This window comes from Balaenoptera borealis, assembly GCF_965194805.1.
Source record: "Balaenoptera borealis genome assembly, chromosome: 16".
NCBI classification, from domain to species: domain Eukaryota; kingdom Metazoa; phylum Chordata; class Mammalia; order Artiodactyla; family Balaenopteridae; genus Balaenoptera; species Balaenoptera borealis.
In genome coordinates, this window is record NC_138872.1 from 65,268,269 (window position 1) to 65,292,318 (window position 24,050).

Consider the following 24,050-nt stretch of genomic DNA (forward strand, 5'->3'; position numbering starts at 1 on the left):
TCATCTTCCATTGTTCTTCATAACCTTTGGGAGAAAGACTACACTTCACTTGTGAGAACATTTAAGCGTGAGGATGCGCTGAGCTAATGTAAGATGCCAGCCAAAGCCCAGCCTGACTGACCTCCTCCCACCTCTGCTATCCTCTCCCTACCTGAACCCTTGGCTGATGCTTAGAATTATCTGATTACCTGGGGAGACCTAAAAATCATACAAATGCCTGGGCCCAACTTTCAGAGATTCTATTTAGTTGTCTGGGGTGAGGCCTGGGAATAGGTATATACACGAAATTGAGAATCATTGCTCCAGGTTAATTGATTTTCATAACATTCCTTTTATATATTCAACACTTTCTGGTCTCACATGTTTATTTGTGCTGTTCTTCATCCTTGGAATGCCCTCCTCCTAACTATGTATTAATTTATCCTTCCAATCCCAGCTCAGATGTCTCTTTTCCATGTAGATTTCCCTTCAGACTCCCAGCCCAAATTCTCTTCTCTTTCCTCTGAACTCCTTGGGCCTGTCTTCTTATATTCATCAGTTGCTACTTGTATTATAATTGCTTATGGCTGTGGTTAATAAGCTCGGCCAGACTGTCTTGAGAGTTCCTTGAGGGTAGACAACCCATGTCTTTAACTTTGTGTTCTCACCCCATTGCCCATGCCTAACACATGGTTGGCATTCAGTCAGCGTTTGTGGGATGAATGAATTGATGGATGGATGGATGGATGGATGGATGGATGGATGGATGACTATTCTTACTATGCTATTGGATGACTATTGATCCATCATTTTGGGATTTCAGAATGCTCAGCAGAGCATCTTCTATCCAGCCCTCATTTCACCATGAGGGTGAAGACCCCTTGGGCAATCTTGGGAGAAAGGATGGAGATTATCCTGAAAGCATTGAAATGAAATCCAGGGAGATGGCAAATCCGTACAGCCCCTCTGTGCCAGGTGCTCCTGGCAATGGCTATGGTAAGCATTTGTTAAGAAGAGAATCATATCCTGGGAAGAAAGTAAAATTCAGCAGGCTTGGGACCAATCATTAAAGATCAGCAAGAGAAGAATTGGTTTATCCCTCCTCCTTCAAACACCCACCTTACAAGAGTTGAACATTCAGGGTCTAGAGAAGACAAGCAGTGTCATCAATTATCAAAGCAGGTTGGGCAGGGGTTGTGCCTGTGTGAGGTGACTGAAGGTCAGGTTCAGCCCATCGCCGTGATGTGGGAAGATGGGCTTAGTGTGGCCAGATCCTCAGATTTCTCTAAAGAAGCCAGAAATCTGGGTTTTTACATGCTCCAAAATAATTTTTTGAATACATAAATAAAATCCCTGAGCTGGGCAAACAAAACCGCTGGGGGACTAGATTCAGTTGTGTGGCTGCCAGTGTCCAGCTTTAGTTCAGCACATCCTGAAGGTGTTCAGATGGTCAGCACTTGCATCTTTGGAACCTCCTGGGGGGACAGGGAGTTAGAAGTAGCTCTGTCCTCACGGTTCGTAAAGCCTAAGTGAGTAGGTGACACCAGCACATCAAGACTAAAGAAAATTAGCAAACAGACTGACAATACGTGAAAAATCACGTCATTCTCAGAATCTGCCGTGTGTGAAGGTTTAACTCTAGGAGGTAAAGGAGATTCTACCAGTTCTCATCTTCCGGAAGGAAAAAGGGACTTGTTGTCTGATAGAAGAAGCCAGCTCATGGCACAAGTCAATGTTATAGGAATTCAGAGCCCGTGAGAGCTGGAAAAAGGAGTGTTCAGTCATGAACAGAGTGAGGGACCCAAGTGTTGGTTGGTGCAGATGGAGGACTGCTCAGCCCTGAGGGGGTGGGTGGGGAAGGGATTGAAGAAGGCAGGGAGGAGGGGGTGAGATGCATTGCCACGCACTAAGGAAAACCGCGGACTCTTACACATTTGCATAGAGAACATTCACTGGGCTATTCCGAACCTTTATGCCAGGCATTCTCAGTGGGGCATATCAATCCCAAGGGGCAAAAATTTATTGAAAGGCCAGAATAAAACCTTCCTCTTTTTATGTATAAAGCAGCTATGCATACAGTATATGTATATAGTTATATGTATATCTGTGGTATTAAAATATCATGGGGGAGGGCAATAAGGAAGAAATGTCTAAAAAGACTACTTAGGTGGCCAGTAATGAAAAAAAAAGATTCAGAAACACTGCCCCACCCCAATGCAAGCAGAGCTAATAACACCCAGCAGGTTTTGAGTGTTTCCCATGCCCTGGAGACCCTGCCAAGCACTTTACTTTTACAGTCTTCTTTCATCTGCGGCCACCTTTCAGACAGACACTACAGCTCTCCACGTTACAGAGGGGAAAACTGAGGCTCAGAGAGAAACATGCCCAAGGTCACCCAGCTACGAAATCAAAAGAGCCAGTATCAGAATCTAGTCTCTCTGACCCCGCATTACTTCTGGGTAGGATCAGGGCAAATGCGGATTCCTGACCAACAAGCTCCATAGAACACTGGAATTAGAAAGCTATTTTAAAAAGTGGTCACATAAAGTGTGGCTTCCTTCTCCGGGCTCCTTTTAGGACCAAGGTCGTTGGGCCGGCATTCACTTGTCCAGTGCTATGCCATCCTGTTAGACTATGCACTCCTTAAGGAGAACCCATTTCACCCAGGTATCCTCCAAGGCTCTATGTGATTTTCCTAGTGCCTAGCATACAGCTGGTGCTTGAGCAATGCTAACTGAATTAATAGCAACAACTGTAAGGGATGTATCAGTTGGCTATTGCCACAGGAATGCTTCATAACAAACAACTCCAAAACCCAATGTTGTACAATAAACATCATTTATTTCTCACCCACACATCTGTGGGTTTGCTTGGAGTTTGACTGAACCAGGCTGGGTTTGGCTGTGCCTGATTTGAGGTCACAGATTCTATTTAGGTCTAGTGTCCTTCTTGACCCAGTGAGCTAACCTGGGCCATTTTCTTCCCATGGCATAAGCTGGAAGCAGAAACATACGATGTCTCTGAGTCCTTGACTTGGAACTAGCAAACTGTCACTTCTACCATGTTCCACTGGTTAAAGCAAGTCACATGAGCAAGCCCAACTTCAGTGGAGGTTTCCAAGGTGGAGGAAGTGTAATATTTGCTGAAAAACAATTAATTTACCACGATAGTTAATATATATTAAGAATTTGCTATGTTCCAGGATTATTTTAAGCACTTTACATGTATTAACTGATTCAATGTCCCCAACAATCCTATGCAAAGGTCTTATTATTATCCCTGATTTACAGACTCTGAAGCTCAGAGACATTAAGTAACATGCCAGAGAGCATGCAGCTAGTAAGCAGCAAAGCCAGGAACTGATCCTTGGCAAGAAGTTCCAGAACCTCCTACAGTATAATTTTGTACATCTCCATCAAAATGTGCTCCATTTTCTCTGTTGAGGACTTTAGCCTTCATTGTTTACCATGAGTTGAATAAAAATATATTGAAATATGACACTGTCATGTAGATGCTGAAAGGGGACTCTGTCTCTAAGAAAATCATGCCAAATTTCAAATTTATTCAGGTGTCATCATAAAATGCTAGAACTAGAAGGAAGCTTTGTAATCACCTAGACAAGCTTTTTTTTTTTTACTCAATTTTTAGAAGACTTATTTTTTTACAGAAGTTTTAGGTTCACTGTAAAATTGAGGGAAAGGTAACAGAGATTTCCCACATATCCCTTGCCCCACATGTGCATGGCCTCCCCCGTTATGAGTCCCCCACCAGAGTGGGACATTTATTACAATTGAACCTACATTAACACATCCTTATCACCCAAAGTCCATAGTTTACATTAGGGTTCACCTTGGGTTGTACCTTCTATGTGTTTGGACAAATATATAATGACATGGAGCTACCATTATGGTATCACACAGAGTATTTTCACTGTCCTAAAACCCTCTGAGATCCATCTATTCATCCCTCCCCCTCCAGACAAGTATTTTTCGAACTCTGATTTGTGACCCATTAACAAGTCTTACTGACCACTGTGTGCTCAGTAACATCTGGTGTGGTGGGATTAATCGTCTCTTGTCTCTTCATTCCAGTGAACCCTGCTTATGTGGGTGACAATGGCCTCAGCCAAGCTTATGGAGAGCCACCCTTGTCTGGACATGATTGGCACACGTCACCCCAAGGTAAGGCTTAAATGGACGGTGACCCAAAATATCAGCCGTAAAGAAGGAATGTGTTCAAGGCAATGCAGACAGTGCCATTTCCTTTTGGCCTCTGGTGTGGTAACTGACAGAGTACTTCCTTAATTTATCATAATGGGGTTTTCTTTTAAACATGCAATTTTTTCTCTTTTGGATATCAGGGTGTCTTCACTAGGACTCTTCTGGTTGCAAGTGACAGAAACCCAACTCACCCAGGCCCAAGGCTTGTGTGGTGGGAAGGATATGGGGAAACAAAGAATTGAAGGTAGAATTACCTTCCAGCACCTAGGACAGCGCCTGGCACATAGTAGGTGCTCAGAGATATTTGTTGTATGAGTTACAGGAACCAGGGCCTCTGAGTCTGAAGCCAGGGGCTCAGGGCCACCTGGATTCTTTTTCTCCATCTATTTCTCATCTTTGCTTGATGCAGCTTCTCTTTAAGCTTCACCTCATTCATCTCAACCAGTCAGGCTTTCCCTGCAGGCCAGGGAGCATGACAGCAGCAGGCCTAGACACACACACAAAGCTCAGCAATGTCATGGAAAGTCTTCCTTTCTTTCTAGGCCTGTCAGTCAGTGCTGAGACTCTCTCCAGCCCCATTTGGGACACATGCCTACACATGAACCAATCATTTTCACATAGGAGAGAAGGCTAGGTCACATGTCTATCCCGTGGCTAATACACGTGTTGGTGAGGTGGCAGTGCCTTGAGCCAAATTTTTCTGAATAATCATAGAATTATTATGACAGTGGAGGGTAGGAGTAATCAGATTGGAGAAGGCTTTGAAATCAGTTAGGAAGCTCTACAAGGATCACTGTGTGCTGTGATGATGGTCTGATCAGAGGCAGAGGCTGAGAAATAAAAAAACATTAGAGGAGAGAGGCCAGGGAATACTGGAAGTTAAAGGCAAACCTGTGAAAAACGAGGAATAAACCGAAGACGCCCTCTAAGTAACAACACAAGTTGCGGGGCCCCATGACTTAAAACCATCCCTCACCTTCTGACCCCCTAGCGTGGGTGATAGCCTGTAGTCTCATTCTTTAAGAGCCTCATCAAGGAGGCCTGTATCTTTCAAGGGGTAGGTGTCGCTACTTGGGAGAGAAAACCATGGGGATATAAATGGTCATGCTCTCCATTTGGTTCCCACGAGAGCAGGGAATGGCTTTAACTACTGGGGAAAAGAAATGCCTTTAAACCTCCTAAGATGCTCTCTCTGGTCAGCATGAAGATTAGGGCCTCTGGGTGGAAGAGGAGTCCCCAGGAGGCAGAGAGAAGTAAAGAAATAGAGGACCCAGAGATGAACCTGGCTTTCTTCACCATTTTGCTTTGCACCAGTTCTGATTCTCAAGTCATTTATAATTAATTGGTGGACAGTCTCCTGATAGAGTGTCACTTTGATGGATCATGCCCGCATTTGGAAGTACCTGGCACATAGTAGGTACTCATAAATATTCATCCATTTATGAATGAATGAATGAATGAGTGATACATCAGCATCTTGTTACAGGAGAGGACCAGGGTGAAGTGATTAAAAGGCCCTGCTTTGGGACCAGACAGACCTGGGTTTGATCCCTAGCTCTGCTACTTGCTGGTTTTGTGACCTTAGGCAAATTACCTTTTGGGGCCTCAGTTTTCTTATAAAATGGGGTTTATTATAGTACTTATTTCATAGGGTGATTGTGGAAATTAAATAATATACTCTATTTAAAGTAGTTGGCCTGCAGTAACGGCAGGTATTGTTACTGGTAATTATCGTTGGTGTGGGGAGAAGAGGTAGCGATCTAGTCCAATCCTGCCATTTAATGAGAGTGTGATGAGGAGGGGGGTCAGTTCATTCCTCCGCACCTCAATTTCTCCAACTGTTAAATAAACAGCTTGGCCAAGGTGATTTCCAGATCAGGTCTATTGGGTAGGAATTGCGTCCAGGTGCCCAGCACTGAGACAGGACAGTGGTTTAGCAATAAAGGGATTTATTTTCCTCTTGTAACAAGAAGTACGAAAGGAGACAGTCCAAAGTTTATATGGCACCTCTGCCCATGATGATCTCAAGGCCTAAGGCTCCTTCTAAAACTTCTTTTTCCACCATCCTTAGAGGGTGAACATTTAACCTCTTGTTTTCAAAATGGCAGCCTCTGGTCAGGAAGAAGGCGAAATGGTGAAGCGATAAAGGTGAAATCAGGCAAAGTGTCACATTTTAAAGAGCATTCCTGGAGGCCACAATCTTATTGGCTAAAATGGGGTCACAGGTCCACCCTTGGCTGCAAAGGAGACACCCTTTGCCACAAAGAAGACACCCTTTGCCACAAAGAAGACACCCTTTGCCACAAAGAAGACACCCTTTGCCACAAAGGAGACACCCTTTGCCACAGAGGAAGCTGGGAGAGTTTTAACTGAGCACAGTGCCTGCACAGGAAAGGAGGCTTCTGCTGGTATGAGAAAAAGAGAGAATGGGTATTGGGAAGCAGACAGACAGCAGGGTGGGCCACCCAAGACAGTCAGGAGATAATAATTGTTTCACTATAAACCCATCTGGATTTACATAGGCACATAAAACTATAAATATAAAACATGAGTTTTAGACCAGAGACACCAAATTAAAAAGAAAATCTTGCCCTTTCATTATGAGTCATTTAGAAGAATCTCTGCCTTCTGTTTCTAGAATCCCATTGTCTTCAATAAAGAATTCTGTTTCTGGTCTCTTACCTAGCTACTGCAACAGAAGTCTCTGCAGAAAAACCACACCTCTTCACGAGGAGACCCCTCCGGTGTAGATGCGGGGGACTGTGCTATGATCTGTGTGGGGCTAGCTTTGTCCATCTCATCCTGGCATTAAAAACTGTGAATGGGGCAGCTCTCTGTGGCTGTCATCCCTTTTCCTGGAGGTTCCCAACAATGCCAGTGTGATTGCTGTATGAGGTCTTGGGAAGCCCACCCTGGTGGAGAGTAAGGCTTGGAGGAAGCCAGAGATGCTCTCTGGTGACCAAGTGAATGAAGTCATCATTAAGGTTGAGAATGTCCCATCTGGGGTCCAAAGCCATCCATCTGCAAGTCAGATTGTTCCAGAAAAGACATTGGCGAACTCAAGCTTTAGTTTGGTCTCCTCCATTTCTGACATTGATGTGACAGACTCTCAGATTTTCAGCAATTGGAATGACAAAAAGGGCAAGCAGTTATCACGGTTTTCAACACCTGTGAATGAATCGTTTTCTCAGACCCTTCATAGCTCAGAAAGCATGGGCTTAGACACCCTTCGTACTTCACATGAGAACATCCAAGGTAGTGAGACCCTGGGGCAGAGGAGTTAGAACGGGAACAGCACCTTCCAAGTTGCCCACAGGGTTTTGGTTTTAAGACTTCGAGTAGGGTGGAGGTTTGGTAGATGACCTGAGCATGCTCAGGACGGCGGAAGGGGTCACTCTGAGAACGTCTGATACCAAAGAAGGAGTTTACCTTGATCAAGAGCATTTCATGTGCCCAGTGTTCTGCCTTTTTGTCATCCATCGAGCTTAGTTTTATTTACTTGCCACACTCCACACCCATGAGACAGGCATGCCTACCATTTCCATTTGCTTGATGAAGATACTGAGGCTCAGGGAAATTAAATGATGTGGCAGATCTGGGATCAAATGCAGGTCTGCCTGATTCCCAAGCCTGACACCTTAACCACCGTCCTGTCCTGCTTTGGTCCTATCCCTCTCCACTCTGGATTTGGCAACAAGAGATGCCTCTTTTGTCAAGTCCGCCGTGAAACCAGGTTTCTTTCCTCTTCCCTCCTTCGCCTTTCTTCCTTTCTGTCTACTCCCACTTCCCTCTCAGGAGACACTCAAATTCCTCCTCTTCAGCCGAGTGATTTGGTGGCCCTCTTCTGGGAACTCTCTCTCCACCTCAGCTATGTCACTGAAACGAGGAGTTCCGTGCAGCTCCCTAACAGGACCAGAGCCAGCCCGCTCCCGGTCACCGCCCCGGCGGGCCCCCAGCTGCCCCTCCACTGTTACCGGAGCGGGGCCAGCAGTGCCAGGCGTCACATGCGGACACAACACCACCCAGAGCGAGACGGGTCTGCCTTTTCCTTGTTTTTTGAATCTTGCTTTTTTGAGAGGGAAGAAACCTTTTCCAAGAAACTCCTCAGCGGACCACCTCTCACAGAACATTGGCCAACGTGTCACATGCCTGGGCCTGAACAGGTCACCTGCAAGGGGGCTGGGACCATCAAGATAGGCTTGGATTCACTGGGATCTGTCCCCTGTGCCTGGAGATGGGTCCCACCCTGCAGAAGCCCAGGGCCACGGGAGAGACGGCCGTAGATTTCTGAACCAGATTGGTATTCTGTCAAAAAGGAGAGCTGACTGCGGGATAGATGACCAACAGTATCTGCCACGCTGACCCAAAGTGGGAATTTGAGTTCTTGGGAGAGGAGGGGGGAGTCCTCATCTTCCAGGGGATGGAGGAGCACAAGACAACAGTCAAGAAAAGTCAAGAAGATGCTTGGGCCTGGAGTGCAGGGGGCAAGAGAAAGCCATGCGGGAAATTACAGAGGGAGGAGAGCCAGGCTGACCGAACATTCTGGGTCTCATCAGCTTTGGTGACTGTTCCTTGTCGTGGGAAAAAGGAAAGCACTGAATTAGAATTGCGTGCAAACTATCATTTTCTTTGGCTTCGAGATTTCACACGTGTACGTGCCGTCTTCTTGTTTTTATTTGTGACCCTTGGGATCACTGAGTACATATATTCTTCTTTCTTTGTGCTCTTATAAAAACATGCTCTATCTTCAGCATCATATTTTCAAATGCTATTATTCTGTTAAAGGAGAAAAAAATAAACTCCATTTTTTTTCTGCAGGACAAAAGTTAATTGCATCTCTGATACCCATGACATCTAGAGACAGAATTAAAGCCATCAGGAATCAGCCAAGGACCATGGAAGAGAAAAGGAACCTTAGGTATGGACCAAAAGCTTTTCTTCTTGCTCAGATTTCATGGAAACCTCAATCTTCTACTTTTGTCCCATGTTGGAAAGATAAGAAGTAAATAAATGCAAGAGAAGAGACAATCTTCCTACCGAAGAATTCCACACAATCTGTGTTGGTTGCCTGGAGTGTGGGCTGTGCTTAGTGACCTGCCTCCTGAGAGCAGAGCATGGAAAGAGGGAAGTAGCTTCCCAGGGGTGAAGTCAGGCTAATACTACCAGGTGGTCAAGGTTAACATTCCCAGGGAAAGTCATGTGATCAGGAGTTCCCCTCTATGGTACTCTCTCCTAAAACCAGCAACCCTAGTCTAACCAGACAAAATAATCAGACAAACCCCAATCGAGGGACATTCTTCAAAATACCTGAGGAGTATTCCTCAAAACTGTCAAGGTCATCAAAAAGAAGGAAAAGTCTGAGAAACGGTCACAGGCTAAAGTGTTCTAAAGAGACATGACAATTAATGCAATGTGGTTTCCTGCATGGGTTCTGGAGTAGAAAATGGGCACCTGTGGAAAAACTAGTAAAATCGGAATAGTCTGGAGTTTAGGTAAAAGTTAGACACCAGTGTTGGTTTCTTAGTTGTGACAGACCTACCATGGATATGTAAGATGTTAAAGGGGGGAAATGGTGAGTAGTAGATGGGAATTTTCTGTTCTCTTTTTGTAACTTCTCTGTAAATCTCAAACTACTGTTTAAAAAAAAAAAAGGTGGGGGGGTGAGGGCAGGGAGTTCCCTGGTGGTCCAGTGGTTAGGACTCGGGCGCTTTCACTGCTTCGACCCAGTTTCAGTCCCTGGCCAGGGAGCTAAGATCCTGCAAGCCACAAGGCGCTGGGGCAGGGGAGCACAAAACCCAAACAAACAAAACCTCAGAAGCTTTCTAAGACCAGGAATTCAAAAACAAGAGCGAGGGCTGTTTAAGCCTTCAGCCCTTCTTACATTTACCATTCCTCAGCCTTTTTCTTTTTCTTTTCGCAATTTGTAGCAGTTGGCAGAAACTAGTAGAGTGGATGCAATTGCTAATAAATAATTCAATGATGCAATTGTTCTGAGGTTCCGAGTCTGGCAGGGGAGATAGATTGGTCAACGAGTAACTTATAAATGACAGAAAGAAAATCAGGCCAAATCAAGGTGGAAGGAGATTGCAGGGGGAGGATTAGAAGGAGAGATATAGTTCCCTTGGGCAAAGCAGGGGGCATCTGTGAGCTGAGCCTTGGAAGATGGTGATGTGGTGGTGGACCTTTGGGGTGGACAAAAGAGAGCCAGGAAGGGGCCAGAGCAAAGGAGATGCCATGAGTCCATGGAGAAGTAAAGAGAAAACTGCGGCTGGATCTTTTTGAAAACACTCTTCCGTTTCAAACTCTGCATGGCCTCCTCTGTCACAGAGTGCGGACCCTGTATGGCCCGAAAGACTTTACAGCACGATTTTCAACCTGACATTTGAGTCTGGATCATTCTCTGTTGTGGGAGGCTGTCCTGTTCACTGTAGGGTGTATAGCAGCATCCCTGGTCTCTACCCACTAGATGTCAGTGCCCTCCCTACCCCCAGTTTGACAACCCCAAAAGTCTCCAGACTTACCCAAATGTCCCTTGGGGGCAAAATCTCCTAGGTTGAGAACAACTGACTTATAGGACCCCACCCACCTACCCACGGTTATCACTCACACCCTTCACCCTTCCCCCGCTCATTCCATTCCAGCTGTCTTGGCCTCCTTGGGGCTTTGCACTGGCTGTTCCCTATATTCAGACACTCCCTTATCCATAGACTAACCCCTCTTCTCCTTCAAGACTTGGTGCAAACACTTTGCACTGTTGAAATTGTACCACGGTCTTCACCCCAGCATTTCCCACCTCCTTACTCTGTTTTTCCTTTTTCTTTCCCATGGTACATTTCACCTTCTATTATCCTATATCATTTACCCACTTTATTTTTATATTTATTGTTTATTTTCTTTCTCTTCCAACTAGGATGTCTGCTCCATGAGCTGAGGAAATCCATCTCTACCTCACCACCTGGGACCATGCCTGGCACATCGCAGGCACTCAGGAAATATTTGGGGAATGAATGCAATACAACATTGGTGTCTCTCACTTTCTTCTGCCCTTTCCCACAGGAAAATTGTTGACAAAGAGAAAAGTAAGCAGCCCCGTCGTATCCTGGAGCTCACCGGCTGTGCTCAGTGTCTGAATTCCATTTCATTGGTAAATCGGTCTTTACTGCGGTCAGTAAATGGGCACAGAGTAGGGTGAAACCAGGGAGGTGGGAGAGTAGGGATGAGAAAGGACCCACGGGGAGGAGGAACCAAAGTTCAGGGCTATTTCCTTGAAAGACGTAGAAATTGGGTCAGTCTAGGTGTGGGAAAAACAGACAGGCATGGGAAGGTCTAAGAGGTCACTGAGTTATCTGGGCAACTTAGCCACTGTGAGTGTCACCTTCAATAGCAAACCTGGGAAGGTAATAAATAATAGCACTCACCTTAGAGGGTGGTCCTGCGGATTAGATGAGATACCGTTTGCAAATGCGTTTAGCGTGGCGCCTGGCGCATCGTACCGTTCTAGAAACAGTGGCCATTGCTGCTATTTTGGAACCTGCTCAGTAGATATTTGTTGAGGGACGGTCCAGCCGCGCACATTGTATCTACCCGCAGGCATGCCGGAGATCCAAGAACAGTCTGTCGGAACTGTTCAGTTCCATCAGCCTGTGGCAGAAGACACTCAAGGTCATCGGAGGCAAGTTCGGCACCAGCGTCCTCTCCTATTTCAACTTTCTGAGGTGGCTTTTGAAGTTCAACATTTTCTTGTTCATTGTGACCTTCAGCTTCATCATAATCCCTCAGTTAACCATGGCCGAGAAGAACCACCTCCGATTCACTGGACTGGAATTTTTAACCGGGGCTGTAAGTGCTCCATCCCCTGCCCGGAGTTCACACCTTGGAGACCCAGGGACAGGTCTGCCCGTCACCCTTCCAGGCCTCTCGTTTTGCCTGGGAGTCAACTGATGGGGAAAGAGGGTGTTGAAAATGATTTCTTTTTTTCCCCCAAAGTAACATATACACAGCCTAGTAGAATTTCTGTCTCCTGAGGTGAACATGTTGTTAACATTTTTTGTTGTCCAGAATCCTCTTCTCTGCACACAAATGGACACATTGTGCATGGACATATGCATCTTTTTTTTAACAAAAGATGAATTATTCCTATAGACTGCCTATGACTTGCTTTCTTCCACCTAATATGTAGCGGACATCTCATACTGGTGTTCACAGATCTACCTTTTCTTTCTTTTTTTTTCTTTCTACAAAATACAGTCCTCCTTAAGAAAAAAAATCCTAGTATAGAAGAGAGCAAACTAAGAGAAAGTCTGTTTTACCCTCCTTCTTTTGTCTAACTCTCCAGTTTGGAGTGTACCTCTGTCCACCATTTTTCTTTCTATACAGTCATAGATACATAGGTAGATAGATAGTTAAACTTTTTTTTTTTTAATAAAAGAAGATGAGATACTACAAATCTTGCTTTGCAACTTTTTTTTTTTTTTTGCATTACAATGAATCTTGAGCATGGATATACATCCATATTATTCTTTTTATTAACAACCACGGTATATCTACCTAGCTCCCTACTGAAGCACATAGCCCCTGCCTTGTGAGTTTACCTTCTAGAAGAGATTTCTGCCACTGAGATTCTGTGGATAGGCAAACTACAGCCCAAGAAACAAATCTGTATAGCCTGCAAAATAAGATTGCCTTCCACGTTTTTAAATGGTTGGAAAAAAATGAAAAGAAGGATAACATTTTGTGAAACATAAAATTTATATGAAGTTCAAATTTCGGTGTCTTTTCGGTTAAGTTCTTTTGGAACACAGCCACAACTATTTGTTTCCGTGTCTGTGCTGCTTTCCTGCTACAATAGCAGAGGTGAGCGGTTATGGGCTGGCCAAGCCCAAGATATTTACTATCTAGCTCTTTACAGAAAGAGTTTGCCTACTCTTGTAGTAGAGCATTCACAGTAAGGTTCCTCCATTCGTCTTTCTTTTTTCTTTTTCTGTTAAAATTTTTTTTCCTTGGAATAGACACATTCAAATGGAATTATTGTGTCAATTTATCCTTCACTTTTTTCTCATTATTGTGTATATTTGTATATATGAAACATTTTATTATGAAAAATTTCAAACATACAGGAAAATAAAGAGTAGTAAAATAAACACCCAAAGACCCACTACGCAGATTTTAAATTGCTACCATTTTCCCAAATTTGTTTTATCTTATTGTTTTTTGAAGTATTTTACAGTAAATCACAGACATCAGCTGAATTTCTTTAACAAGCATCTCTGGACAATAAGGACATTTTCCTGCAGGCATATACATTATCACACCTGGCAATATTAAAAGTCAATATCATCTAAAATCCAGACCATATTCAAATTTTCCCAGTTGTCCGCCAAATGTCTTTCATAGCTTTTTGTTCAGACCAGGATCCAAGCAAAGACCACACTCTCTTTGCATTCAGTTGTTTTTCTCTGAAGTCTCTATTAATCTAGAATGATCTCCTCAGTCCCTTCCTCCTTTTTTCTTGACATGGGCTTATTGCAGAAACCAGGCCAGTTGTCATGCAGATTCCAATGTTCTACTTTCTGCAATTGTCAAATTGTTTCCTCCGGGTCTCTCTAATTTGTTCCTCTAGTTTATACAGACTCCTTATTTCCTGTAAATTGAAATTTAGACCTAAAGGCTTGATTTGTTTCGTTTTAAACCTGTTTGACCATAATACTTGATAGAGGACAGAGGCACATAATGGCTGGCTGTCCTGCTTTTAATCATGCTTGGCTTGGTCACTGGGTCCAGGTGGTGATCGCTGGGTCCCTCCATTGTAAAGTTATGTTGGTTTGAGATTCCTTTCCACCTCTGAGAGCCTAGTGATACGATGTCTAGGTTCTCAGTGGCCTTGGGTGCCTCTTTCCTGGCAAACAAAATATCTACACTGACCAGTGCAGACTTCTTGCATACGGAACAGGTCAACTGCGCAGACCATAGTCATTCATTGTTTTCTCAAGAGATCCACCTGACCTGGGGTTTATTGTCCCTTTCAGGGTTATTTTAGGGACACAGTGATGTACTACGGCTTTTACACCAATACTGCAAACCAGCATGGGAACAGTGGGACCTCCTACAACATGCAGCTGGCCTACATCTTCACAGTCGGAGCGTGCTTCGTTGTCTGCTTTTTCAGTTTGCTCTTCAGGTATAGAATGTCTGCATTTTCTGATTCTAAGCTCTTTTTAGATTTAGGCAAAATTCAAGAGACTCAAAAGTTACTGGAGAAACAGTTTCTCTGCAATTTCAACTTTCTATTGCTGTCTGACCATTCCTTGTCCTAGAACATAAAGTATAAGTTTGGATAGAGGAAGAGAAGTTTTCATGTGCTTTTAAAGAAATTTGTCAGTCTGAAAATAAGTATGCAATGACTCAAGTAGTTTTGTTTTTTTTTTAAGAAGAAAGACTTTTATTTATTTATGGCTGTGTTGGGTCTTCGTTTCTGTGCGAGGGCTCTCTCTAGCTGTGGCTAGTGGGGGCCACTCTTCATCGCGGTGCGCGGGCCTCTCACTATCGCGGCCTCTCTTGTTGCGGAGCACAGGCTCCAGACGCGCAGGCTCAGTAATTGTGGCTCACGGGCCCAGTTGCTCCGCGGCATGTGGGATCTTCCCAGACCAGGGCTCGAACCCGTGTCCCCTGCATTGGCAGGCAGACTCTCAACCACTGTGCCACCAGGGAAGCCCCAACTCAAGTAGTTTTGACCGTTGTCAATTGACAACGGTCAAAGAGGAGGTACAGATGCTCAATCTGTTAAACCTATTGTTTACTAGGTCTTTGAAACAGAGTACCACAGACTGGGGGGCTTAAACAACAAGAATTTTTCTTCTCAAATTCTGGAGGCTAGAAGTCCAAGTTCAAGGTGTCAGCAGGGTTGGTTTCTCCTGGGCCTCTCTCCTTGGCTTGCAGACAGCTGCCTTCTCACTGTGTCCTCATGTGATCTGCCCTTGGTGCATATCTGAGTCCTAATATCCCCTTCTTATAAGGGCACTAGCCATACTGGATTAGGGCTCACCTAAATGATCTCACTTTGAGTTAATTACCTCTGTAAAGACCCTATCTCCAAATACAGTCAATTTCTCAGGTACTAGGGGTTAGGACGTCAACATATTAATTTTTAGAGGATACAATTCATCCCATAACAACCTCACTGCCAGCACGATCATCCAAAATAAAACAAGATTCTGTTTTGTCCTATCAAACTAGGAAATGTTTCTGTTTCTTAAGCTGTTATTACTCAGTGGTGGCAAATTTTGGAAAGGTAGTGTCCATTTTACTCAGCATTTTTTACATGCCAGGCTTAGTGCTAAGTGCTTCCTGGGCCCAGTTTCACTGAATCCTACTGACATCTCCATGATAATAACAGCTGCCTTTATCGTGTGCTTACTGCCCTAAGGGCTACATTGACTCTTGTGGTGGGCTGAATAATGCTCCCCCTTTCAAAGACGTCCATGTCCTAATCCCCAGAACCTGTGAATATGTAACCTTATCTGGCAAAAGGGAGTTTAAAAATTTTTTTTAATTTTAATTTTTTTATTATTTTGGCAAAAGGGATTTTGATTGATGAAATTAAGGATCTTAAAATGGGCTAATGTAATCCCAAAGTCCTTGAAAGTGGGAGGCAGGAGGGTCAAAGTCAGAGAGAAAGTGGAATATGCTACTCTTCTGGCTTTGAAGATGAAGGCGCCACAAGCCAGGGAATGTAGGCAGCCTCTAGATGCTGGAAAAAGGCAGGGAAACATATTCTCCCTTAAAGTCTCCAGAAGGAATACAACTCTGCCAATACCTTGATTTTAGACCCATTTTCTGAGTTCTGACCTCCAGTAAGAATAAATAAGTGCTGTTTTAAGCCAGTACGTTTGGGGCAATTTGTTATAGCAGAAACTAATACAACTCCCATAATAACTCTGTGAGGTGTGAACCATTATTCTCCCCATTATATAGAGGTGGAAGCTGAGGGTCAGAACAGTTAAAATGACAAAATCCCCCAGCTGGCAATCTAGGATTACAAAGTCAGATCCCAAAGCCGGCATTCCTGACTATTCTGTTTGCTGTTGCCCTGTTCCAGAAGAACTTGGGGCTAACTCTTCCATGTTGCCTTTCACCGTTAATGATGGGACTTTTCTTTGTTATACTCCCTGCACCCCCAATGCCTGTCCTAATAACCTTTGGGTATTTTGGTTTCTGCCTTCCCTAGCATGGCCAGGTATTTCCGGAACAACTACATTAACCCACACATTTACTCCAGACGGATTGCTAAACTCATCTTTTGCTGGGATTTCACCGTCACTCATGAAAGCGCTGTAAAGCTGAAACAGAAGAATCTGAGCACTGAGATAAGGGTAAGGCAAGCTAGCTTTACACCCCTTCCCATGGCCAGTCCTCTTTCCTCCTTCAATATGTCTGTAACTTTTCTTAAAGTAATAATGAATTTTTTTTTTTATTCTCCATGATATTGGCAAAAAAACCCTAAATCTATTTTAAATGCCCAGGGCCGGTGATGGTGTAGGGAAATGGACATTTTCACACAACGTGGTGGCTTTGTTATTGATGTAAGCTTGCCAGAGGGCAGTTTAACAATTTCTAACAAAGGTCTAAATGTAAATATTTCTCGACCTCACAGTTCCAGGTTTAAATTTTTATCCAGTGGTTTTCAACTCAGGGCGGTTTTGCCCTGGGGACACATGGCAATGTCTGGAGGCTTTTTTGGTTGTTGCAGCCAGGGAGTGTGTGGTCCTGGCACCTCGTGGGTAGAGGCCAGGGATGCTGCTCAAGATTCTGCAGTGCACAGGACAGGCCCCCCTGTCACAGGATTATCAAACTCTGCATGACGATAGAGCTAAGGTTGACAAACCCCAGTCTATAGAAAAAAATATCCAAAAAAAAAAAAAAAGAGCAAGCAGAATTTATAGACGAAGGGGCTTTGACAAGAGGGTTCCCTGGTGTAGACACACAGCCTTATTCTTCAAGGAGGTTCTATGGCCTCAGTGTATTTTCCCAAGATCATGGTCCCAATCTGTTTGTCTGAGAAGGAAGATGTAGTTAATGAAATGATGGGGGTCTTGCCCGTTAGAGATTTTCCCACAGGTCTCCTAATCTAAGTTCATTGTGCACTTTCTCCCTCTTTCCTGTGGATCTGGGGTGGGTTTGTGTCACTAGGGGCAGCAAGACCTGGGTGGGGGGGAATCTTTGCTGACAGTGGAGGGGGTCTGCGGGTAAACTTGATTTCCTTGTGTTTACAGGAGAACCTGTCAGAAATCCGTCAGGAGAAAGTCAAGTTAACACTCAATCAGCGGTTGATTCGCTTCGCTGCCCACCTGGCAGCCTGGGTTGTCTCTACTGGAGTGGGCATTGCCTGCTGTACAGCCGTTTATTACCTGGCTGAGAACAACTCAGAGGTAACCAGAGAGGCAGGAACTCCAGGGTCCAGAGCACAGAGAAGCAGGTGAAGGGACGGGATGCAGGAGGGGGAGGGGAGGGGAGAGCCCACCACTCAAACCGGGGTCGTGGCCAGCAACATGGGCACCAGCGGGAAGTTTGCTAAAAAAATGCAGAATCCTGGGTCCCTCCCTTGACCCACGGACCCAGAATCTGCATCACAAGAACATCCCCAGGTGACGTGTGTGCACACCTCAGAGTGGGAAGCTGGGCTAGTTGAGAGATGGGAACTTTGGCCACAGACCTGGGATCAGGTTCTGGTTTCCTCCTTTATTATTATATCCCTAATGTCTCTCATAGCCCCTGGCACCGAGTAGACACTCAGTAAGTATTGTGAACCGATGGAATTTGGCAAGTGATTTACTCTTCCCAAGCCCTGGATTCCTTACCTGTAAACTGGGACTACCTGCTTTGTAGGTGTGTGGTCAGGACTAGAGAAAAGTTATGTGGAGAGTCTACTTAGTGCCTGGTACCGTGGGTGATTGAAGGAATGTTAGCTTTTTCTTTCTTTTCTTTTTTTTTAATGATATGAACTCTGAGACTAATTAGCTGGGTGGACAAAGTACTGTTTTTCTGTAGATTTCAGTCTTCTGGAAAATGGGGCTAATTTTAGCCCATTTTGCCAACCCCTAGAATTGTGGTGCAGGTTGGTCTGATTGTGTCACTTTCTTTAATGGCTTCCCATTACTCTAAATATAAAATCTATCCTCCATGGCATGATTGATAGATCTTTTGTGATGTGACCCCTGCCCGCATCTCTAGCCTCAACACCCCACAGCCACCCATATCTCACACCAGCAACACTAAATGGTGTGTCCATAGTTCCCTGAACACACCATGTTTTTCCTCATCTCTGGATGGGAAACATTCATCCTGCACTGCCCTCCCCCACTTCCCTTCATCTGGCAAGCTCCTCCTTTTCTTCCTCTAGACCTCAGCACGAGTGACACTTCCTCCAGGAAGTCTTTTCTCAGCATCACCACCCTTACTAGATTGAGTTAGGTGTGCCTGACTCTGCAGTCTTTCCCTGTGCGCTGGTCACATGCAGCATTGAAAATGCTTGTTTATGCATTTGTCTCTTCAAAAGAATAGCGAGGCACCTGGCGCAATACCTGGTACATAGTAGGTGCTCAACCCAATGGATGAAAAACCGAAGGAGCCAGCAAGAAAATGGGTGTGAGATTATATAAACCTAAGGCTTTGTCATTAACCATATTAAGGATTGCCCTGAAAGAGACAAAATTGAATCGCAGTCCTCTGGGGTCTGGCACTGCCTACCTAGGGTGGAAGCTGTGACAGGGCAGTTGTAGGTATAAAGGAGACTTCTGAGTTTCTCCTTGACCTGGAAGGTTTTCTTCACACTCACCTGAAGTGAAGGAGGGCAGCTAAGGAGGAGAGGAGGTAGAAGTGGAATCATTCCCATTGTTTGAACATCTGCCTGTGCCAGGCAGGATCAACCCTCTGCACAACTCCAGGGGTCACATTCACTGGCAGCTACAGTTTCTCGTGAATGGTGCCCCCAGCCGTGTCATTTAGCAGCCCTGCGGCTAGACGTTCCCTTATTTGGTCTCACTTAATTCTTACAATGTCTCTGTGGGTTACGTGATAATCTCCCTATCATGCAGACTGGGACAGAGGCTCAGAGAAGCTATGCATCTGGTTCGAAACCTTGCAGCTTATAAGCATGGGGAGGGGGGCAGCATTTGACCCTAGGTTACTCTGGCTCCAAAGATACTGCCAGAAGTACATGTGGTGCTTTCAAAACCATCTAGAGGTAGATAGAGGCAGAGTCAGGCCTGGGGGTGGGGAATGGGAAATTGTCGGACATAGATAAATCCACTGGAATCCCTTACCCCAAGGGCGTCTGGCAGAGGGGCAGCCCAGGCTTCCTTCCAGCCAAACACCTGAAGGCAGGGACGCCCCTCTGACCCTCATACAAATGTGCAACATGTGCTAGTAGAGGCTCCCCTTGCCCCTAATTCAGCACCTGAGGACAGGCGAAGCCTGGTGAAATGAACAAGGGCATGCAGGAGAGGGGAGGAGAAATTCCCTTGTGTGGTAGCTTCAGTGACTCAAGCTTTTGTTCCAAAGGCCAGGAGCACATTCTCATTCTTCCAAACCTCTTGGTAAGGAAAGTAAAGTCACAGAATGGCTGTTGGAGCTCAGGTCCCTGAGTCTGATAGACCTGGGTTCGAATCTGCCACTTCCTAGCTGGGTGACCCTGGGCAAGTATCTTCACCTCTCTGAGCCTCAGGTTGTCCATCAGTTAAGTCTATTAACACCCACCTGCTGGGCTGTAGTGGGAATTAAAGCATCATGTGGGTAATTCTCGGCCCAGGGTAAGTGCTGGATAAATGGTACCTTAATAGCTAACCTCAGAGGATCTACTTCTGCGGTTTTCCCATTGTGACGGCGGGGGTGGGGAGGGGTCTTCTGAGTCAGGCAGAGAGGGGTCCAGTGTACAGTTGGCATCTTGATTCTCTCCCTCCATCCCCTGTAGTTCGTGGCGAACAACGGGAACCCCGGGGCGGTACTGTTACTGCCTTTCGTTGTGTCCTGCATCAACCTGGTCGTGCCTCGCTTCTACTCCATGTTCAGGCTGGTGGAGCACTATGAGATGCCAAGGCATGAAGTCTCCGTCCTCCTGATCCGGTAAGTGTGGCTATCACTCCCCACACCAGCTTCCATTTTTATGGAGGGAAATGGATGGAAGCTAGACAAGGTTACACTCAAGTATCAAAGTTCTGTTTTCCAGAAAGAATTTCAAGAGTAAAGTGTGTTTTTATGGTATGGGTTAATAGCCATGAAGTCCAAAGAGCCCTGAGGAAATACAATTATTGAGTACATCTGCCTTTTGCTCAGAGTAATGGCTTATCTTTTCCAATTGCTCCCAGCCTGAGGATTAACATAGTTCTCAGTTATGAGATGTACAGATGGGCAGGTTGTGCACTGCACAAATGTTCTTGACTAAGGCGTTGTGTGGGGACTGATATCATCCAGTGTTCCCATGAGTCAAACTGTGAGGCCGAGTACCCACTGAATCATCCGGGAGGAGCAGGTGCATTTTTGTAATTCAGCCACCCAAATGGAAGTGGAGGGGTTGCTTTTTGGCAGTTCATTGGCTGGGAAGGGGTGTCTTTTTGTGATTCCCACAAAGGCACTGTATGTGCTAGAGGTGACCCCACAGTTTTGATAAACAGAGTATAAAACTACCCAAATTGTGTCCTTATTGCTTCTTCCTGGCTAGTGCCCTGACCAATTCCTGGTTACGGTGGTGTTTATAATGATAAGGCTGTACACGTAGATTGACTTTCTTTGCTGATCAATTCCAGAGCCGTTACCTTACCATGGCCTCTGAGATCTGGCTCCTGGCCAGCTTTCCAACTTCATTTTCTACCTCTCCCCCGCCTTCCTCAGTGCCCCCAGCCTCACTCGCCTTCTGATTGTTCACAGACATGCCAAACTGCACACCCACCTCAGGACCTTTGCACTGGCCATTCCTTGCTCCTGGAATAGCATATCTATGCTTATGTCTATGTTTATAGTTTCTTCATACAGATCTTAAACATTTGTTACCCTTAAATTTGTAACAAGCATATTTTAACACACACATATACATATATACACATATATGTTTTAGATCAGCAGTTAGCAAACTACGACCTGCAGGCCCAGCCTGCCTCCCATTTTCATAAATAAAATCTTATTGGAGTGCAACCATGTCCACTGGTGACATATTATCTATGGCTGCTTTCCTGCTACAACTGCAGCGATGGGACACAGACTGTATGGCCTGCAAGGCCAAAATTATTTACTGTCTGGCCTTTCACAGAAAAAATTGGCTGACTTCTAAGATTAATGTTTAGAGTTAATCTATATATGTATTATTCGCCTGAGGAAAAAAATCTGAGAAAGCCTTCACTTCTACCCACCCTACACGTCTGGGTGCCTCCTTTCAATGGTTAGAAACAATTGGGATTTTTTTTTTGTTGTGGTTAAAAAAACCATTTTAACCATTTTAAATGTACAATTCAGGGGCATAAAGCAATTTTTTTGGACATACACATTAAGTTTGACTGGCTTCTTTGCTCACCAGTGTTTGTTAAATGTATCCTACTTACAACTTCCTCGTTTTATAGCAGACGATAAGACATCATTTTAGAGTAGATCTCAGGATGGTCAGCCTTCTAAGTAATTCCACATTCCCACATGTCTTTTATTTTGCCTTTCTACTTGAATGCGGGTTTGAGTGGGCCAAAGACTCTGTATTCTAACTACCTCTTCTGAGGTCTGCAGGTGTTGCTTTGAGGTTTTCTGACATCTAGCAAAGTCAAATAATCACCCAGCTGCCCTTTCCAGACACTTCGTATCTGCTGTCTCTAAGCTCCGGGCATCCTCAGAACTACCACAAGCTCTGAGGAAGTCCTCTGCCAAATTTGTTTTAAACTGGGGTTTTCTCCAATCCCTTTTTATATTTTAATCTTTCTTTAATCTTTTCATATTTTTATTTCTGCTTTTTATTTTCCATAAATCCCTCTGTATTTCTGGTCTGTCCTTGGTGACATTTTTTGTTTTCCTCTGCTTTATGGGTCTTTTAGCTTTTGACTTTTCTATCATTTCAATAGAATTTGCATAGAGAGGTGGTAGGCGTGTATGCTCAGTGTGTCATTTTGATCTAATCCCTTTATCTAATTTGCATTTTTCTGATCCCAAGAGAGATTCATTACCTTTTAATATATATTAGCCCTATGTATTGCTTCATAAAATATTTAAAATCTTCTCTACACGCAGAGAAAATGAGAAAGCTCAGAAATAGACAATCATTCTGACCTATGATAAGCTTCTCTTGGCTTAAAAGAGTGTGTTTTCTAGTTTAACCTGGAGTTATACTGCAGTAAATGTATATGTTCTGACACCAATTCTGATGTGTGGGGTTTTCCCACATCACTAAACCATTCTCCACTATCACTTGGTGTCCTATAGTTTAATTCAACTCTGGCACTATCTACCTGGAGATAGCGTCAGATCCCGCAAGGTAAGGGCTCAGTCCCACAAGACTGCCCCCACCCCCACTTCAGATGCCAGTCGCAGATCCATGTTGTCACCTGGGCTTCTGACCGACTAGCTAGAGATCGGAGGTTCCAATGAACTTCTCCTCAGGTTTGATTAGTTTGCTAGAGCGGCCCACATAATTCAGAGAAACACTTTACTTACTAGATTACTGCTTTATTATGAAAGGATATAACTCAGGGACAGCCAGGTAGAAGAGGTATGTAGGGCAAGGTATGGGGAAGAGGTGCGGAGATTCCTTGCCCTCTCAGAGATTTCCACTCTCTCCAAATATTGTCCTGTCACCCATCCGGAAGCTCTCTGAACCCCCTCCTTTTGGGTTTTTACGGAGGCTTCATTACATAGACATGATTGATTAAATGATTGGCCACTGGTGGTTGAACTCAACTCCAGCCCCTCTCCCCTCCCTGGAGTCTGAGATAGGCAAGCTGAGTTCAGACCCTCTAATCACAGGATTGGTTGTCATGGCAACCAGCCCCTAACCTTAATAGACCTCGGGGCTTCCCAACAGTCACTTCATTAATATAACAAAAGGCACCTTGATAGCTCTCCTCAATTAGGAAATTCCAACTGCTTTAGGAGCTCAGTGCCAGAAAAGGGAAAGAAGACCAAATACATATTTCTTATTATAAATCACAGTATCACTGTATACTAAGGTGTTAATCTAGTAGCTATTGAGGGTCTACTATAGGCTAAGCACTGGGTAAGAGGTTTGGGATCTGGAGTTGAAAAAGACGGATCCTGTCCCTTTCTTCACAATGTTGTCTAGTGCAATGGTTCTCAACTTTTAGCATGCACCAGAATTACCTGGAGGGATTGCTGGGCCCCAACCCCAGAGTTTCTGATTCAGCAGATCCGGGTTGGGGCCAGAAAATGTGCCTTTCTAACAAGTTTACAGATGCTACTGCTGGTCTGGGGACCACACTTTGAGAATCACTGGTCTAGTTGTGCATGATTCTTGGCACACCAATGCTGAAGACTTCTTAAAACCAGAAGGTATTGATTTAGGCAAAGTGACTGGGTTTAAGACCTCAGGCTGTTAAATCAGATGGTCCTCGGTTTGAACCTTTGCCATGACCCTAAACAAATAGTGTGATCTCATACAAGTTATTTCATCTCTCTACGTTTCTGTTTCCTCATCGGTAAGATAGGCATAATATACTATCTACCCTATGATAGAGTTGTAAAGATTAAGAGGGATGATTTGATAAAGTGCTTAGCATGTTTACTGTCCACGGTAGCACCTGATGAATAGTATGTATATGTATTACTATTACAGTGAGAAATGAAATCAGGTAGTTTGGAGATACCCAAAAG

General features: G+C 44.6%; 1 protein-coding gene across 3 annotated transcripts in view; it reads left to right on the plus strand.

Moving 5' to 3' along the window:
* Positions 1 to 24,050, plus strand: part of TMC5 (transmembrane channel like 5) — an 82,998-nt gene that overhangs the window by 41,392 nt on the left and 17,556 nt on the right. For all 3 annotated transcript variants that reach the window (XM_082362417.1, XM_082362419.1, XM_082362418.1), the window contains 9 exons: positions 803 to 975; positions 4,071 to 4,160; positions 9,018 to 9,117; positions 11,256 to 11,343; positions 11,790 to 12,038; positions 14,225 to 14,376; positions 16,423 to 16,567; positions 17,468 to 17,623; positions 20,164 to 20,315. In XM_082362417.1, the coding sequence (XP_082218543.1) occupies positions 803 to 975; positions 4,071 to 4,160; positions 9,018 to 9,117; positions 11,256 to 11,343; positions 11,790 to 12,038; positions 14,225 to 14,376; positions 16,423 to 16,567; positions 17,468 to 17,623; positions 20,164 to 20,315 (1,305 nt within the window). The remainder of the gene's footprint in view (positions 1 to 802; positions 976 to 4,070; positions 4,161 to 9,017; positions 9,118 to 11,255; positions 11,344 to 11,789; positions 12,039 to 14,224; positions 14,377 to 16,422; positions 16,568 to 17,467; positions 17,624 to 20,163; positions 20,316 to 24,050) is intronic.